The sequence below is a fragment of the Microtus pennsylvanicus genome, chromosome 15 (assembly GCF_037038515.1).
Source record: "Microtus pennsylvanicus isolate mMicPen1 chromosome 15, mMicPen1.hap1, whole genome shotgun sequence".
NCBI classification, from domain to species: Eukaryota; Metazoa; Chordata; class Mammalia; order Rodentia; family Cricetidae; genus Microtus; species Microtus pennsylvanicus.
Genome location: NC_134593.1, coordinates 38,279,840 through 38,296,012, shown reverse-complemented (window position 1 = coordinate 38,296,012; position 16,173 = coordinate 38,279,840). Strand labels below are relative to the sequence as shown.

The 16,173-nt window shown below is 39.5% G+C and overlaps 1 protein-coding gene across 1 annotated transcript in view; it reads right to left on the bottom strand.

The window, feature by feature from the left end:
- Sugt1 (SGT1 assembly cochaperone of MIS12 kinetochore complex) overlaps positions 1 to 16,173 on the bottom strand; it is a 36,245-nt gene continuing 20,072 nt past the window's right edge. The window contains exons 11-13 of the mRNA XM_075949475.1: positions 10,808 to 10,898; positions 4,191 to 4,372; positions 1 to 123 (exon numbers count right to left, since the gene is read on the bottom strand). Of these exons, the coding sequence (XP_075805590.1) occupies positions 22 to 123; positions 4,191 to 4,372; positions 10,808 to 10,898 (375 nt within the window). The 3' untranslated portion in view covers positions 1 to 21. The remainder of the gene's footprint in view (positions 124 to 4,190; positions 4,373 to 10,807; positions 10,899 to 16,173) is intronic.

Genomic DNA, 16,173 nt, shown 5'->3' with positions numbered 1-16,173 from the left:
TGTGATAGCAAACTGATTTATTTAGTACTGTTTCCATTCCATATCATCAGGGGGGTTGATTTCAACTTTTCTTTTACCTACATCAGACCAGTTGGTGCTCAAGACTGTACCACCAGACTCCATCTGAAACAAAAAACAAAAACAAAAAAGGTTTACTCCTGCATTATGTATCAAAATTCAGTATTTTCCTTAAAATGGACCAAACACCTGACAAAAGACAACTCAAGAGTAATCGGACATCCTGTGCACACACCCATACGAAGGGCCACGCACTCTGCTAATTAGTAGAGACATGGCATGGAAAACTCACCTTCAAATGAAAATAAAATTCCTTCCCCTCAAAATGACATCTTTTTTTTTTTTTTGGCTGAAGACATTAAAAGCCAGGCAAAATATACTTTCTACACCAGTTAAACAGAATTTTAAGGATCCCCATTAAATGCTCTCTCTTAGTCAAACACACTCTATTGTACTCTGAATTTTTCCTTTTTTAATTAAGGCACACAAGTCAACATCCTGTGAACTGGGTGTCTACTATAAGGTAATGAATACATAACCCATCAGCAATTCTAGCATGTGAAGAGTCATACACTTCATAAAACTGTTTTGGTCAGCAATGAATTGCTCATACAATAGTGATGTCATAAAATTACAACACAGCCAAAGAATTTTGACTGCCTAGTGGTCAAAACCATTAATATCCAACACACAACTCTAGTTCACGCTCACTGAGCTGCAAGCCAGATAAAAGGACAACTCATACAATTATATAATACTTGACAACAATTATTAGTTCGACTAGTTTACTAAACTATGTTTTTATTATAACTTTAGAATATGCATAAAAATAAACACACACACACGAGATAGAATTCCCATGCATTTGTTGTAATTAAAAGACTCACTGATGGATCACAGCAAAATATGATGCGAATTCCGAAACCTGCAATCTTTTAATTGGCTATATTACTAACAAGCACAAAAAGTTGTATACCCTTTGGAACTGCAACCCCAAGATAATATACATATAAATACATATATGTATATTCTAAAATTACGATAAAAACCTAGTATATTTCAGAATATACATATAAATATGTGTATATTTAACACTACACTTGCAGCAGCGTCAAACATCTTCTATCTCTTGGTGATAGAAAAGTCCTGTCAGGCTATTGGTAGAGGTCAAAAGGACAGTACATGCCTGATTGATATAAACACACGCAAAGGTGTTACCTAATAATGAAAATCACCAAACAGATTTTTCGTGGCCAAGTGTTATGCAATACAGAATATTATTAAAAACTTGGACTGGAGAGGAAGCTCATCTATGAAAGGTGAAGGGTCACACTTCTAAAGAACTAGAACTTCCACGCATTTGTTGTGATAAAGACTCACTGTCATGGATCCCAGCATAGTATGGTGTGAATTCCTGAAACCTGCAATCTTTTAATTGCCTGTACTACTAACACACAGGAAGTTGTGTGCCCTTTGGAACTGGAACCTCAAGATAACTAATGCCTTCTGCAAACTTAAAGAGTTCGTTGCATGAACTGCTATTATATTCCCCAATCTTCCAAACATCAATGTCAGCACCTCTTGGTGGTCTTGGACTCTTATTTTTAAATTACATTTAGTTAGTGTATGTGCATGTACATATGTGTATAGGCACGGGCATGCCATGGCACACATGCAGAGGCTAGAAGACAACTAGTAGAAGTCAGCTCTCTCCCTCCACTGCAAGCAACCCAGGATCTAAACTCAGGTGATCATGTTTGGCAGCAAGCACCTGCCTGGTCAGCTAACTTGCCAGCCAACTAACTTGTTTTTTTTTGTTTTTGATTTTCTAGACAGGGTTTCTCTGTAACAGCCTTACCTGTCCTGGAACTCTCTCTGTAGACCAGGCTGGCCTCAAGCTCAGAGATCTGCCTGCCCCTGCCTCCTGAGTGCTGGGATTGAAAGTGTGCAGCAACACTGCAACCAGCTCAACCAGCCAACTTTCTGAAGACTCATAATTACCAGGTTGCACTCCCATACAATCAATCTTCTATATAACTACCATTAATACACACAGCACTTTTGCAGGGTAAGAACTGCTTCCTTTTCTTTTCATGTTTGTTTCTGAGATAGTCTTGCTCTGTAGCTCAGATTGACCTTGAACTCACAACCCTCCTGTCTTAGCATCCAAGTGCTACTATTACCATCATATCCACTTAAGAATTCACCTCAAGTCTACTTCTCATTATTGACTAGAACTAAAGAAGAGAGTCCTTCAAAGACATGGACTGTATTTTAGCAACAAAGATCCCTTGGTAACCAGAGGGCTCTGGTACACCGTTCCTCCACATACAACAGTCTCTGCAGATGCTACAAATCTCTAATATAAAATGGCACAGAAATTTTATATAACCTAGGCACACTTTTCTACTACACTACAAATCACCTCTAGAGTGCCTGGAATATTCGAGACTGTGTACTATCAGGCAGCTGTCATATAGTACTGCTTGTGGAATAATGAGGAAAAAGTCTGTACAATAGGTACTCAGTACAACAACCCTTCCTGCTAATCACAAGTTAGCTGAACCACACATGTGGGACCCGTGTGAAGGCAGTGCTTATGCTGTAGGCCTAATCATGGCGGCTTGGCACATGGCAGGCTTCAAATAAAATGAGTAAATTAAATGTGACAAGCCTGTAACAAAAGCTACTCCTAAGAGGATTCTCAGTTACAAAACTCACACAAGTGACTAGTTTTTAATCTGGTCATATTCACTGACCACAATTTCCCTTCTCTCTGTATAGAAGGTAAAATACTGTGCTATTATTTAGTATCTCCTCATTATGGCCTATGTTGGTCTTATACAATTAATTATAGTGAACAACCATAAAGGACAGTATGTTCTGTCTTCCCCCAGAGACAGAAGCAAGCTCCACATTTAAGGTCAATGTTGTCACACAGATGGCTTACTTTATGAATATATATATCACTCATTTTAACTGTCAATTTTCTATATGGAAATGAATGCAGCTGTAATATATCTTTGACATGACATAACGGCTACTCTCTCTATCACACGTTTGGAAGTCAATAGCAGGAGTGAGCTTCTTGCCTGGAAAGATCTGAGTAGATACTATTTTTCCCTGTAAAATTCATGATTGTATCTTTAATAAATATAATGGCTGGGTAGGGTGGCACATGGGTACTTAGGAGATAGAGGAAGGGGCTGAGGAGTTGATGGCCATACAGCAAATCAAAGCCCAGCCTGGACTACAGAAGAGTTCGGTTCCCAGCACACACAAGACAGCTGACAAGTGCCTGTAATTCTAGTTCAGTGGCTCCAACACCCTCTTCTGACCTCTGCTGTATGCTGTGCATATGTCTTGTTACCATTGGTTAATAAAGAAGCTGCTTTGGCCTATGGCAGGGCAGAATGTAGGTAGGTGGGAAAAGTAAACTGAATGCAGGGAGAAAGAAGGAGTCAAGAAGACGCCATGTAGCTGCCTATGGAAGCTAGACACCAAGGAAACATGTAGAAAACGAGGTAATACCACATATACGTGGCAATACACAGACTAATAGACCTCCACAGGCATATACATACATACATACATACATACATACATACATACATACATAACAAGCACACATACATTAAGTCTACATAAATAACTTATACAGTTTTACAGCAGTGAATTGTCAATAGAACCTCAGATTCAGATGATATTTAGGATACTCTAGCAAAAGCCTGATTTTCATAATCAAGTGAGAAATTAAGTCATTGACTAATAAATAGATACTTTCTACCAGCCCAATACTGTTCTGGGACTATCCCCTCTATGTTCATTTTAAAGAAGAAAATAATGATTCTACAAGACAAAAAGTAGGAGCTCATTGAGCAGTTGTGACAAATTCAACTAAAAACTAAGTTCCTATTAACGGTGGCACTCTTAGAATTTCTTACTCCTAACTCATAAATGTTTCTTGTCTCTTCTCTAAGTTTTGGGCTTCTCCAACCACTACTCTAAGTCTGAAGAAATAACCTTCAGCCAAAGTCTACCCAGAAACTCTCCTAGCTATCCAGGTCATGCAGTTTGGGCTCAAATTCACTATTCAATCTTACTTTAAGTGTACAAAATTTACTGTCATAATTAAAAAATATTTGAAATATTAAAAAACGTCATCTTCTTACAAATGATTTGTTCATGGCACGTTTCACTTCATCAGAACCATCTGAGTAGATCTGCTGAAACAGCTTGTTTAAAGCTGCATCACCCTCCAGCTTCTCGTTCTTCTCTTCCTCTTTGATCTCACCCACCAGTTTATCCCAGTTCCTGGTATAATGAGATGATGATGGGTACAGGTTCCTCACATCTACAAAGTGAAAAGGACAGAAGTGATTCATCAGCACGTTTGATTTTGTCAAGAAACATGCAAATACTGTGACCACGGTGAGTGTACAGAACATCTCAGAAAGAAGTTAGGGTCACTGAATTTCAAGTTTGCAGTAGGGGTCTCTTTGTTATGTACATCAATAATTAGATCTACATTTCAAAAACTGAATCAGTTAGCATACTGCAAAATTTCAGGCTTCCTCTGAGCAAAGTAATTCATTGAAGCATATGCTTTTGATATAATATACAAAATCAGATGAAAACATTCTGTACGTTAATCAAAGGGGAACTGGGTTAAGTAAACGGAATTTCTTACATGGAAAGTAAAGTTACTGAAGAAGCTGAAGTTAGAAGATCAGTTTAGACACCAGACTGGACTACATTGTTATGGTTAAGGTCAGACTATGAGAACTGCCTCAAGAGAAAAAAGAAAAGAATAGAAAAGAAAAATTAACTAGAAAAGAGAGGAGAATTAAAGTTAAAGGATGGTTGGGAGCTAGCTGCACACACACTTTTTAGCATGCTCCATTAGAGGCAATGGCAGAATGCTTGCCTCTCATGTTCAAGGCAAATACTACCAAAAAGCATACCTCATTTGTTCAGTTCCAAATACTACCAAAAAGCATACCTCATTTTTAAATGTCCAAAGCTTTTAAATTTTTTTATTTTATGTGTGTACCTGAGTGTTGTGTGTGTGTGTGTGTGTGTAAGTATTATGTATGTATCCAAATGCCTTAGCAAGAGGGTGTCGGGTCCTCTAGAACTGCCTATGTGAGTGCTGGGCACCAAACCCAAGTCTTCTAAGAGAACAGCCAGTGTGCTAAACCACTGAACCATCTTTCCAGGCCATCCCTCAAATATTAATATTGGAAGTAGAGCTTTTCTATGAGATACTTAGCTATCTTTCAATGTAGAAATGCTATGAAAATAAAACCAATTGCCAAATAGTGAGTTAATGCTCCATTCTCCTACCCCTACACACACACACACACATATGATGGATTACTTCAGTAGAAAATATTAAGTAACTCCATGGGACTGGAGAAATGGCACCCTCACAGACATAATTCAGGCAAAACATCAAAGCACATAAAATGAGAAAAAATTAAGAAGAAAATATTAAGTAGCTCCTGAATGCTGAAAATAGTCCACTTACCCATATCTTAATACACAATCTGAAAATAACAACACATAAACTTTTCTATGTAATATAGAAAACAACAGAATCTGTGTATCTCTGTGGATACAGACTACTTGCATACAAAAACTACTGGCAACTCAAGGGATGCTGTAAGACCAAGGAAATTAACATCTTGGCACACAAATAAATGGAGAACAGACAAACAAATAGAATTACCCAGCAGGTCTAAGAACAGCTATGTTTCCCATCTAATTAAACTATAGTAACAGCCAGAAGTGTAATCCACATACATGAATCCACAGCTTTAGCACTACGTTATCAAAAGGAACTGAGATAATTTTATTTTAAAATTTATATTTATTGGGGACTTATTAATAGCACTTATTGCTATTGCAAAAGACCTGGGTTTAGTTTCCAGCACACACATGGCAGCCTACAATGGTCCTAACTCCAGTTCCAGAAGATACAGTACTCTTTTCTGACTTCCTCATGTACCAGACACACATGGTACATATACAAACATGGAACAAAACCTCATACAAATAAATATTTTTTTAAAATCAGATTTATTTATTTAAATGAATATGGTGGTCCTTAAAATTAAACTCATGTCATTAGGCTTGGCAACAAGCTCCTTCTCCTGCTGAGCCATCTCACTAGCCCCTGAGCTCACAGGGGCTCATAGAGACTGAACTGACAACCAGGGAGCCTTCCTGGGACTGACCTAGGCTCTCTGCACATACGTTGCAGTTGTGTAGCCTGGTCCTCTTGTGAGACTCCTAACAGCAGGAAGGTGCTCTCTCTGACTCTTTTACTGGCTTTCGGGGCTCTACTCCTCATCATGGATCACCTTTCCCAGTCTCAATACATGGGGAAGTGCTTAGTCACACTGCAACTTATTGTGCCATGGTTTGTTGATACTCAAGGGAGATCTGCCTTGCCTAAGCAAAAATGGAGGGGAAGTGGATGGGGGGGGGGGGGCAGAGAGAGGTGGGAGGGAGAAACTATGAGCAGAGGAGGGAAGGGGACTGCAGTCAGGATGTAAAATAAATCGACACAGAATTTACAAAGAACTCTTTCCCATTCACACACTCAAGATTTTTTATCTTAATGGATGTAAAAAGGAAGAAGGTGGCAAGGGGGGTAGAATTTGTATTATCAGAAATAAATTGCTTAGTTTCCTGAAGGATAATGAACAATAAAAGTGACAAGAACATATATATATATATGTGTGTGTGTGTATAGTTTAAATATATATATCTTTTAAATATATATATTAACCTAACATAGCAAGAAAGAATAGTATCTCAACATGAAGTCAACTGGAAAATACATGATTTTTTTTATATAAAAATCTTAAAAACTGCATATGCATTTTACATCTCGATGCAGCCTAATCCTACTTCAAGTAGTCAATATACAGCAACTATAGGGGCCAATACAGCTTACAGTTCTTAAAAACAAGAGAGGAGGGTGATGTTTCTGATTTCTTTCCCAGCCCATTTATCATTTGTATATAGGAAGGCTACTGATTTTTTTGAGTTAATCTTATATCCTGCCATACTGTTGAAGGTTTTTCATGTCTAAGAGTTTCCTGGACTTTCTGGGCTCACTTATGTATCACTATCTTATCATCTACAAACAGCAACTTCTTCTTTTCCAATTTGTATTTCCTTGATCTCCTTTAGTTATCTTATTGCCCTAGCTAGAACTTTAAGTGCAATACTGAATAAATATGGAGAGTGAACAGCCTTGTTTGCTCCTAATTTTAATGGAATTGCTTTGAGTTTCTCTCCATTTAGTCTGACGTTGGCTGTAGGCTTGTTTTCATATTGCCTTTATTATGTTTATATAATGTTTCTTGTACCCCTGATCTCTCTAAGACCTTTATCATGAAGGGGTGTTAGATTTTGTCAAAAGCTTTTCCAGCATCTAATGAGATGATCATGTGGTTTTTCTCTTTCAGTATGTTTATATAGTGGTTTACATTGACAGATTTTCCTATGTTGAACCAGTCCTACATTTCTGTGATGAAGCCTACTTGATCATGGTGGGTGATTCTTTGATGTGTTCTTGGATTCAGTTTGTCAGTATTTTATTGAGTATTTGCATCAATGTTCATGAGAAACGTCACCCTTTACAATAACCAGAAATAGAATAAAATATCTTGGGCTAACTCTAAACAAACAAGTGAAAGGCCTGGATGACAAGAACTTTAAGTCTTTGAAGAAAGAAACTGAAGACAACAGAAAATGGAAAGATCTCCCATGCTCTTGGGTAGATAGAATTCACATAGTAAAAATGGCAATCTTACCAAAAGCAATCCACAGGCCCAGAGAAGCTAAGTAACAAAGAGGACCCTAAGAGGGACACAAGGATCATCCTAGGAAGGGGAAATAGATGAGATCACCTGGGTAAACTTGGGAGCACGGGGTGAGGAGGTCAGGGCTGAGAGGAGAAGATGAGGGAACATGAGGGATCCGGATGGCCCGAGTTGGGGGAAGGAGAGACAGGGAAAGCTATGAAAGAGATACCTTGATAGAGGGGCCATTGTGGGATCAGGGAGAAAACTGGTACCATAAAAACTCCCAGGATTTTATAAGGACAACCACAGCTAAGACTCCTGGCAATAGTGGAGAGGGTTCCTGAACTGACATTCTCCTGTAATCAGATTGGTGACTACCCTAATTGTCACCATAGAACCTTCATCCAGTAACTGATGGAAGCAAATGCAGAGATCCACAGTCAAGCACTGGGCCAAACTCCTAGAGTCCAGTTGAAGAGAGACAGGAAGGATTAGCTGAGTAAGGCAGGGATGGGGGGGGCGGGGCAGTGCCAAGATCATGATGGGGAAACCCTCAAAGACAGCTAATGAGAGCTAGTGGGAGCTCATGGACTCTGGACAGCCGGGAAACCTGCACGGGACAGAGTCAGGCCCTCTGAATGACAAATGTGAGCAACAGTGCTGTAGCCTGCTCTGTCTGTGGGACCAGGATTTATCCCTGATGCATGAACTGACTTTTTGGAGCCCATTCCCTATGGTGGGATGCCTTGCTCAGCCTTGATGGGGGAAAGGGGGCTTGGTCCTGCCTCAACTTGGTGTGCCAGGCTTTGTTGACTCCCCATGGGAGGCTTTACCCTCTCTGAGGACTGGATGGTGTGGAAAGGAGGGGTGCAACAAGAGGAGGGGATGGAGGCAGAGGAGGGGATGGAAGGGGAAGAGGGAGGCAGCAGGAACTATGGGTGGTATATAAAATGAGTAAAATTTAAAGTAAAAAAAAAAAAAAGAGGCTTATTCCAAGTTTCCGTGTCACACTGCAGTAACACTAATCTAAATTTTTCTTCTACAGCCCTTTCCTAAAAACAGCTGAGAAACTACAAAACAAACACTCATATCTGTTTCCTGTGCCTTCGCCAGTAAATAAACAGTTATTTACCCATCCTTCACCAAAACAAACCCAGGAAGACCTGGTTTAGTTTTACTCAGGGTGTATGTGTGAGTGTGTTACTTTAAACATCATATATATATGTTTAAAACATATATTTAAACAGTCTAAATGTTGCTTCCCTCTACTGGAAATGCTGTCTCTGTACATTTTCACTGGTAGCCACAGAAAACAAAAAACCGTATAACACGGTTAAGGAGCCGGGAACATGGATTTAATTAATTCTAATGCTGACTCCCAGGAAGAATGGGAATGAAGTTTTAATCTCTACTCTACAGATAATAACGCTGGCCCAGTTAGGTTAAGTGACTTGCCCTTATCTACAGTTTCCAGCTTGCAGTACACAGGATCTGACAAGCATATTAATTCCTCACAAAACACAACAGGACAGGAGGGAAAGCATCATGAATTTCTAAGGGACTCCGTTTAGAAAAATCCTACACACACACGCATACATGATATTTAATCTCAGAACAACTTGAATAATTAGAGATGGTGTGTGAACTCCTGAGCATAATCGGAGGGAGTTTCTTGTTCACTACTTTACTAGACAATTGCGACAGCAGAGATCACTTCCACTGTTGGTGAATGTGTCCCACGGGAAGAGATCACCTCCACTGTTGGTGAATGTGTCCCACGGGAAGGGATCATCTCCACTGTTGGTGAATGTGTCCCGCGGGAAGGGATCACCTCCACTGTTGGTGAATGTGTCCCACGGGAAGAGATCACCTCCACTGTTGGTGAATGTGTCCCATGGGAAGCAGCAACAGTTACCACACCCATACTCTGAAGCCCTGCATCTTAGTCCTCCACAAATCCTAGGTGAATGGAAGAAGTAACACTGGTGGCTATTATGTGAGTGCTGTATTTATTACACAGTTGTTCACAGTTGTCGGCCCCAGACATCTGGGAGTCAGTCCCAAGAGACCAGACGGCCTTTGAAGAAGCAACAAGAAATCATATGCCACTGTCTCTCCTGGTTTTACTATCTTTGCTACCAATTAGTTAAGTCTATAACTGAGGTTGAAGAAACACTTTTATTCTTACAACTTCTATACACCATGAAATGAATTCACACACACGTGCGCATGCATGCACATGGGATCTGTTGATAACTGACCTCCTAAAAGCTGTTACAAGCTAATGTTTTCTACTATAAAAGGGGTAAAAATATGAAAATAGCTGAGATGCATTGTTGGCTTATTTCAGCCATAAGATCAGGGTATTAAATAAAAGGAACAAAATAAACAAAAAGAAATATCTCCCTATTCAGTGATAAGGCAATTAGACTAAGATACAATCTTAGGCTTCAGTTCTAAGAGGGTCCCCCAGATTAATTATTCCACTAGTTAAAGATGCTTATCTGCTGGTTATATATGCTTAGAACAGATTTCTACACATAAGGACAATAAAAAAAAAAATCAACCCGAGCTGTCTTCTCTTCCAGGCATTCCTTTACTGGTTTGTGTCCATCTCTGTATTTGCAACAGAAATAGTCCAAATGCCCTGCTCTGTGAAGTTCTGAAAGTCTAGGAAATCAGAGGTGAGGAATCAGCTGGAGAAACAGAAAGGAATAAAGCTGGAAGAGGGAAGGGAAGAGATACTCAGTGATGCAGATGACCTTACCGTATGATATGCTGCTCAGAGTCACAGACTAACAGTGAACAACTCCAACTCTACTGGGACTTTGACACCATTTGTCTGTGTTCAAGCTTCAGAAATCAGAATAACTTTTTTCATAAATAGTAGGGAGAATGCTCATTTGTTCATCATTATTTAATTTCAACTACACAATGCACTTAAGCCTCAGCAAGGCAAAAACACAAACCTGCTGTGAACTGCTTTAGTGTAGGCTCATCTCCGTGCCCTTCTAGCTTTTCCCATCTCACAGCCTCTGGCTTTTTCATTTTAATTTCAATCTGAAGGAAACACAAATAAAATCCATTACTCAATGTAACATACATAAAAGAGTAAAATGCAATTTTCTTAAGTCATAAAACTTTCATAAGAATTAATAGTGTCTTTGACAGTTTACCTAAATTATACAAAGTTAAATCAGAAGAATTATGAAACATTTATTTTGTTTCTACTCTTAACATTTTACCCTTCAAAACACAACACACATATCATATGAGCTACAATTAAGTCTTGAAATTCGGGTCAATGAGAGGGCCCAGTGGGTAATGGTGCTTGCTGCTAAGCCTGATAGACCATGGACCCCACATACATGAAGAGAGAATGATTTCCAAGGTTGTCCTCTGACCTCCGTATGCATGTGTATACAATGTGCTTGCTCTCTCTAAACAGGTTTTTTTGGAAGAGTCTTGAAGTCTAAATGTTTTATTATTCTTCTACAAAAGAAGTAAAGAGGAATGATTCTGCCATTCAGGGCACATTTGACGACAGCAAGAGACACTGATCTTTGCTCTAAGGTTGGAAAATGGAAAAGACAGACACCTAAGGAACTCAGGAATTCTAACAACCCCTGCAGTAGATTCTCACAGAGTAAATGTCAGCAATGACCTCTGAGATAACACGGTTCTCAACCCTACATTCACACACATCTGTTTCATTTGCTTCAGAGGAACTTATGCCATTGTATAAAATAGAACAACCAATTGTATTATTATACAACAATTATACAATTGTACAACAATTGTATAATCTCCTATGGTTGGGACAAGAAAAGGTTCAGATTTTAGACTTTATTTTAAAAATAGCTTTTGCTCTTAAATAATGTCTTGGGATTAGGGCAAAAGCTAAAACAGATTCATTTATGTTTCAGATAATAATTTTAGACACATAGCTTGAGGATCATTTTATATAATATAAAATAGCTTTAGGGTGCATACATTTAAAAAAACTTAGCTTTGTGTGTGCATGCACGACCATGTGTGTGCAGTGCCTGCAGGGCAGAAAAAGAGAGCCTACTTCCGTAGAGCTGAAGTTACAAGAAGTTGCGAGCAGCCTGGTAGGGGTGCTGGGTACCACACACAGGCACAGAGGCTAAGAATATTGATTGCTCTTTTCTCTAATCAAGGTTGGCCTTCCTCCTTACATCCCCGTCTCCTGACACTAAATGCTGCATTATACGACTCTTCCTGAGAAAACATAAACAGGCATCTACTGACCTCAACAGGGCACTGTGTGACCAAATATTGCATCCAAGTCTAGCTTGGTGCGCTAATGACTCCCATCAAATTCATGTACCACGTTCCTGTTTCACCTGAAGAGCAGCACAAACTAGCACTAACATTTACGGAAAGCTATGTAACCTGAGCATTTGTGGGGTATGAACAAAGAGGCCTTTACAAAGCCAAATCTCTTAGCAACATCCCCAAACAAGCTGACCTGAACTTGAAGTTACACTTACTCCACCACTAGGCTAGCAGCATGCAGGCAATGGTTACTTAAGGCAATTTGGGGAGAACTTCCTTTATGTTTACTTCATTTCAATTTGTAGATGATTTTTAAAATGAAGCGTTAAGTCTTAAGGATTCCAGTAGATACTTCTAGAATTACTTATCTAGTTTTAGAAATGTTTCCATTGTTACCCATTAATGACCCAACTTGTTTTTATTTAAGTGAAATTCCCTTAAAGTTTGTGATGCCAGGCAGTGGTTGCACATGCCTTTAATCCTAGCATTTAACAGACAGGAGCAAGAGGATCACTGTGAGTTTGAGGCTAGCCTGGTCTACAAAGCAAGTTCCAGGACAGTCAGAGCTGTTACAGAGAAATCCTGCCCCCCCCCAAAAAAAGCAAGCAAGCAAGCAAGCAAGCAAGAAAGAGAAAGAGAACGGTTGTAAAGATGGCTTGGGGGTTAAGATGCTTGCCCCACAAGCACGGTATACAAAGCTGACCATGGAAGCATGATCTTGTAATCCCAGAGCTAAGGAGATGGAGACAGGAGCAGGGTTCCTGGACATTTGCTGGCCAACTAATCTAGCCAATCAATGAGCTCCAGGTTCAGTGAGAGACAGTGTCTGAAAAAGCTGAGGAAGGCACCAGATGCTGATCTGGCCTTCACACACACGCACACATACATGTACATGCATCTCATCCTACCACACACAATTATCTTAAAACTTCGGTAGTTAACTTAAATATAATTATGATTATTATTTTTAGACAGGGTTTCTCTGTAACTTTGAAGCCTGTCCTAGAACTCTGAAGACCAGACTGGCCTCGAACTCATAGAGACCCATCTGCCTCTGCCTCCCGAGTGTTGGGATTAAAGGGCTGCACCACCACCACCCGGCCTTTCAAGATAGTATCTAGATCTCAAAGCAGCACCTACACGTCATCTGTAAGAACACACACTGCGCTGGGTCATCCGTTTCCGGCATCAAATTGCATAAATGCCACCATCCACCCCTGAGACTCTCTGTATGAGAACTTAAAGTCTTCCCAGTGAAAGGCAACTCCTCCAGCACCACTCCTAAGCAATCATGGCGTCCAAACTCTGCCTTACGAAGCAGTAAGGTTCCTCTCACCAACCACTGCAGGCTGGTGGTAGAAGGATCTCTCTCAGGGCCTGAAGAACTGTGGCAGTTTCCTGGCACCCTTCTGCAAACCATTGCTTTATGGTTGTATTTAGCAATTCTTTGTCTTCAGGATGACGCCTTCACGGCATTCTCTTACTCTGGTCTTTGCAGTCAGTAGGCGTATCAAATCCCTTAGTGTTAGAGCAGTAGCTGAGGCCCCCTGTGATAAGACTCAATAATCTGCCTTTACTCTTAAACTGAATCACTTAATAATCACCTCTTTACATTTTAGTTTTGCTTATTTTGTGTGTGGTGGGGTGCGCATAACCATGTTATGACCAGGTCAGAGGGGAATTTACAGGAAACTGGTTCTCCCCACCTCTTCCATCTGCTTAATTCTAACATTTACCAAGTATCAAGACAGTCAGCACAACGTGTCATGCACAAGATAAAGCTTTGGTTCTTCCCCCCCATTGTGCTATGACTTGCCACCCAAATCTCTGTTTTGTACTACTCTTCTTAAAGGCTCCACCTTAGAGCAACAACATTCCAGTGTACATCATGCATACTGAGCAAAAGCTGGTTATTCAGAAGAATGCACGCTAAAATGTCATCGGTTTATTATGGTACATGTTCTGTTCGAAAGATCTTGGAAATATGCTCACATGTCATCAATGGTAGGAACAGATTTGTATACTTTTCCTCCTCTCCTATAGTCTGCGTGTACTGTTTCATAGCTACAATAAAATCTGGATTGTGAGAGTAATAGCATTTATTTAGTACTATGTGCTTAGTGCTTTACACACACCAGCTTACTTAAGAGAACCACCTAAGATTACTATCCACATTTTATATTTGCATGCTCTGTGTTGTGTGTGTGCACGCACGCATGCGCAAAGATGATATCAAGTGTCTTTTCCATCACTCTCCACCTTTTATTTGGAGGTGGGGTCTCCCATGAACTCAGAGCACAGCATTTTAGCTACTATGACATTTTGCTCTGGGGATTCCCTACCTCCATCTCCTGGATGCTAAGAATCACAAGCAGCCACCACACCCACCTGATTTTATGTAGGTTCTAGAAATCTGGGCCTCACATTTGTAAGGCAAGCTCTTTACTCACTGAACCATGTTCCTAGGACACTGCCTCCCTCTGCTGTTTGAAAGGGGAAATGATCAAAGATTTTGATTTATTTCTGTAAAGATATAGGCATGCGACACCACTGTGACAGCAAACAATTATTTAGTGTAAATTTGGGGGAAAGTGTTTAAAGTCCATGAGCCTGTTTTCTTTCTCTGTGTAAAACATTTACTGAATCAACTCCACAGGGTTAAATCTGACTCCAATTCAGATTCTTCCATTACACAAGTGTCACTGAGCATAATGCATATAAGGGGACAACTATCAAATTCAGCAAATAGAGGGAGCATACTTATACTAAATTAATTTAGCTGAAACACAAGCTGCATTTACATGTCAAATATGTGAAATACAAGTTCTTACGTCACTCATCTCTTCATTCTTACTCAAATTACTTCAAATAGACATGCAGTAAGAATCTCATGGGCTGGAAATATACCTAAGTATAGTGTTTGTGAGCTTAGACAAGGCCCTATATTCAATGCCTAGCAAAGGGGGGGGGGGCACACAACAAAGGACAATACTGAATTTCAGCCTACTAAAGTCCACGTCAGGAGAACGACACTTTGAATTCAGTCTTGGACTTAAAACCAAAACAACTAAAATATGATTAACAAATACACAATGCAAACTCACTATATCCTCACTTGCCTCTCATAATATCCCCAGTTTTGTGACTGACAACTCAAAGTTCTATTATTGAACAAATTTAACTCTATGTGGGTGGGAACAGCAGCTGAAATACTGCCGACCTCTCACTGTGTTGTCCCAGAGCACTCTGTCATGTAGCGGCCTCGTCACTGATCAACTTTGTTCCTGATAAGCAAGATGTTTTTTTTTTTGTTTTTTTTTTTGGTTTTTTTTTTTTTTTTTTTTTTGGGTTTTTTGAGACAGGGTTTCTCTGTGGTTTTGGAGCCCGTCCTGGAACTAGCTCTTGTAGACCAGGTTGGAAGCAAGATGTTTAAGATGTTTCCTATTTCTTTTTTTTTCTTTTGGTTTTTTGAGACTGGGTTCTCTGTAGCTTTGGAGCCTGTCCTGGAATTAGCTCTTGTAGAGCAGGCAAGGGTGAGAGACTCACCTGCTTCTGCCTCCGAATGCTGGGATTAAATGCGTGCATCACCACCACCCAGCACCAAACATTTCTTAAAGGACAAATATTTCCCTTCCTTTTGGATCACAAGTCACACATTTTATTGTATTTTTCTTTTCTTTTTTTTTTTTTTAAGTGAGGGTCTCACTCTACCTAACCCATGCAGATCTGAAAATCACTCTGCAGCCCAGGCTTGCCTTAAACTCACATCAATACTCTCACCCTAGCCTCCTGGATGCTGGGATTACATGTATGCACTACCATACCCTGCATTTTTTATTTTTTTATAAAAATAAAAAGAATTAAAAAAAAAATTAAAAAAAATAAAAAGAATTAAAAAAAAAATAAATAAAAAAAAAATAAAAAGAATTTTATATTCTCTACTAAGTTACACTACTACCCTCCTCTTTGAAATATTTAATACTCTAAAAACTAATTCCATTGTGTAATCTTATTTTTTAAAATAAACAGGTATTTA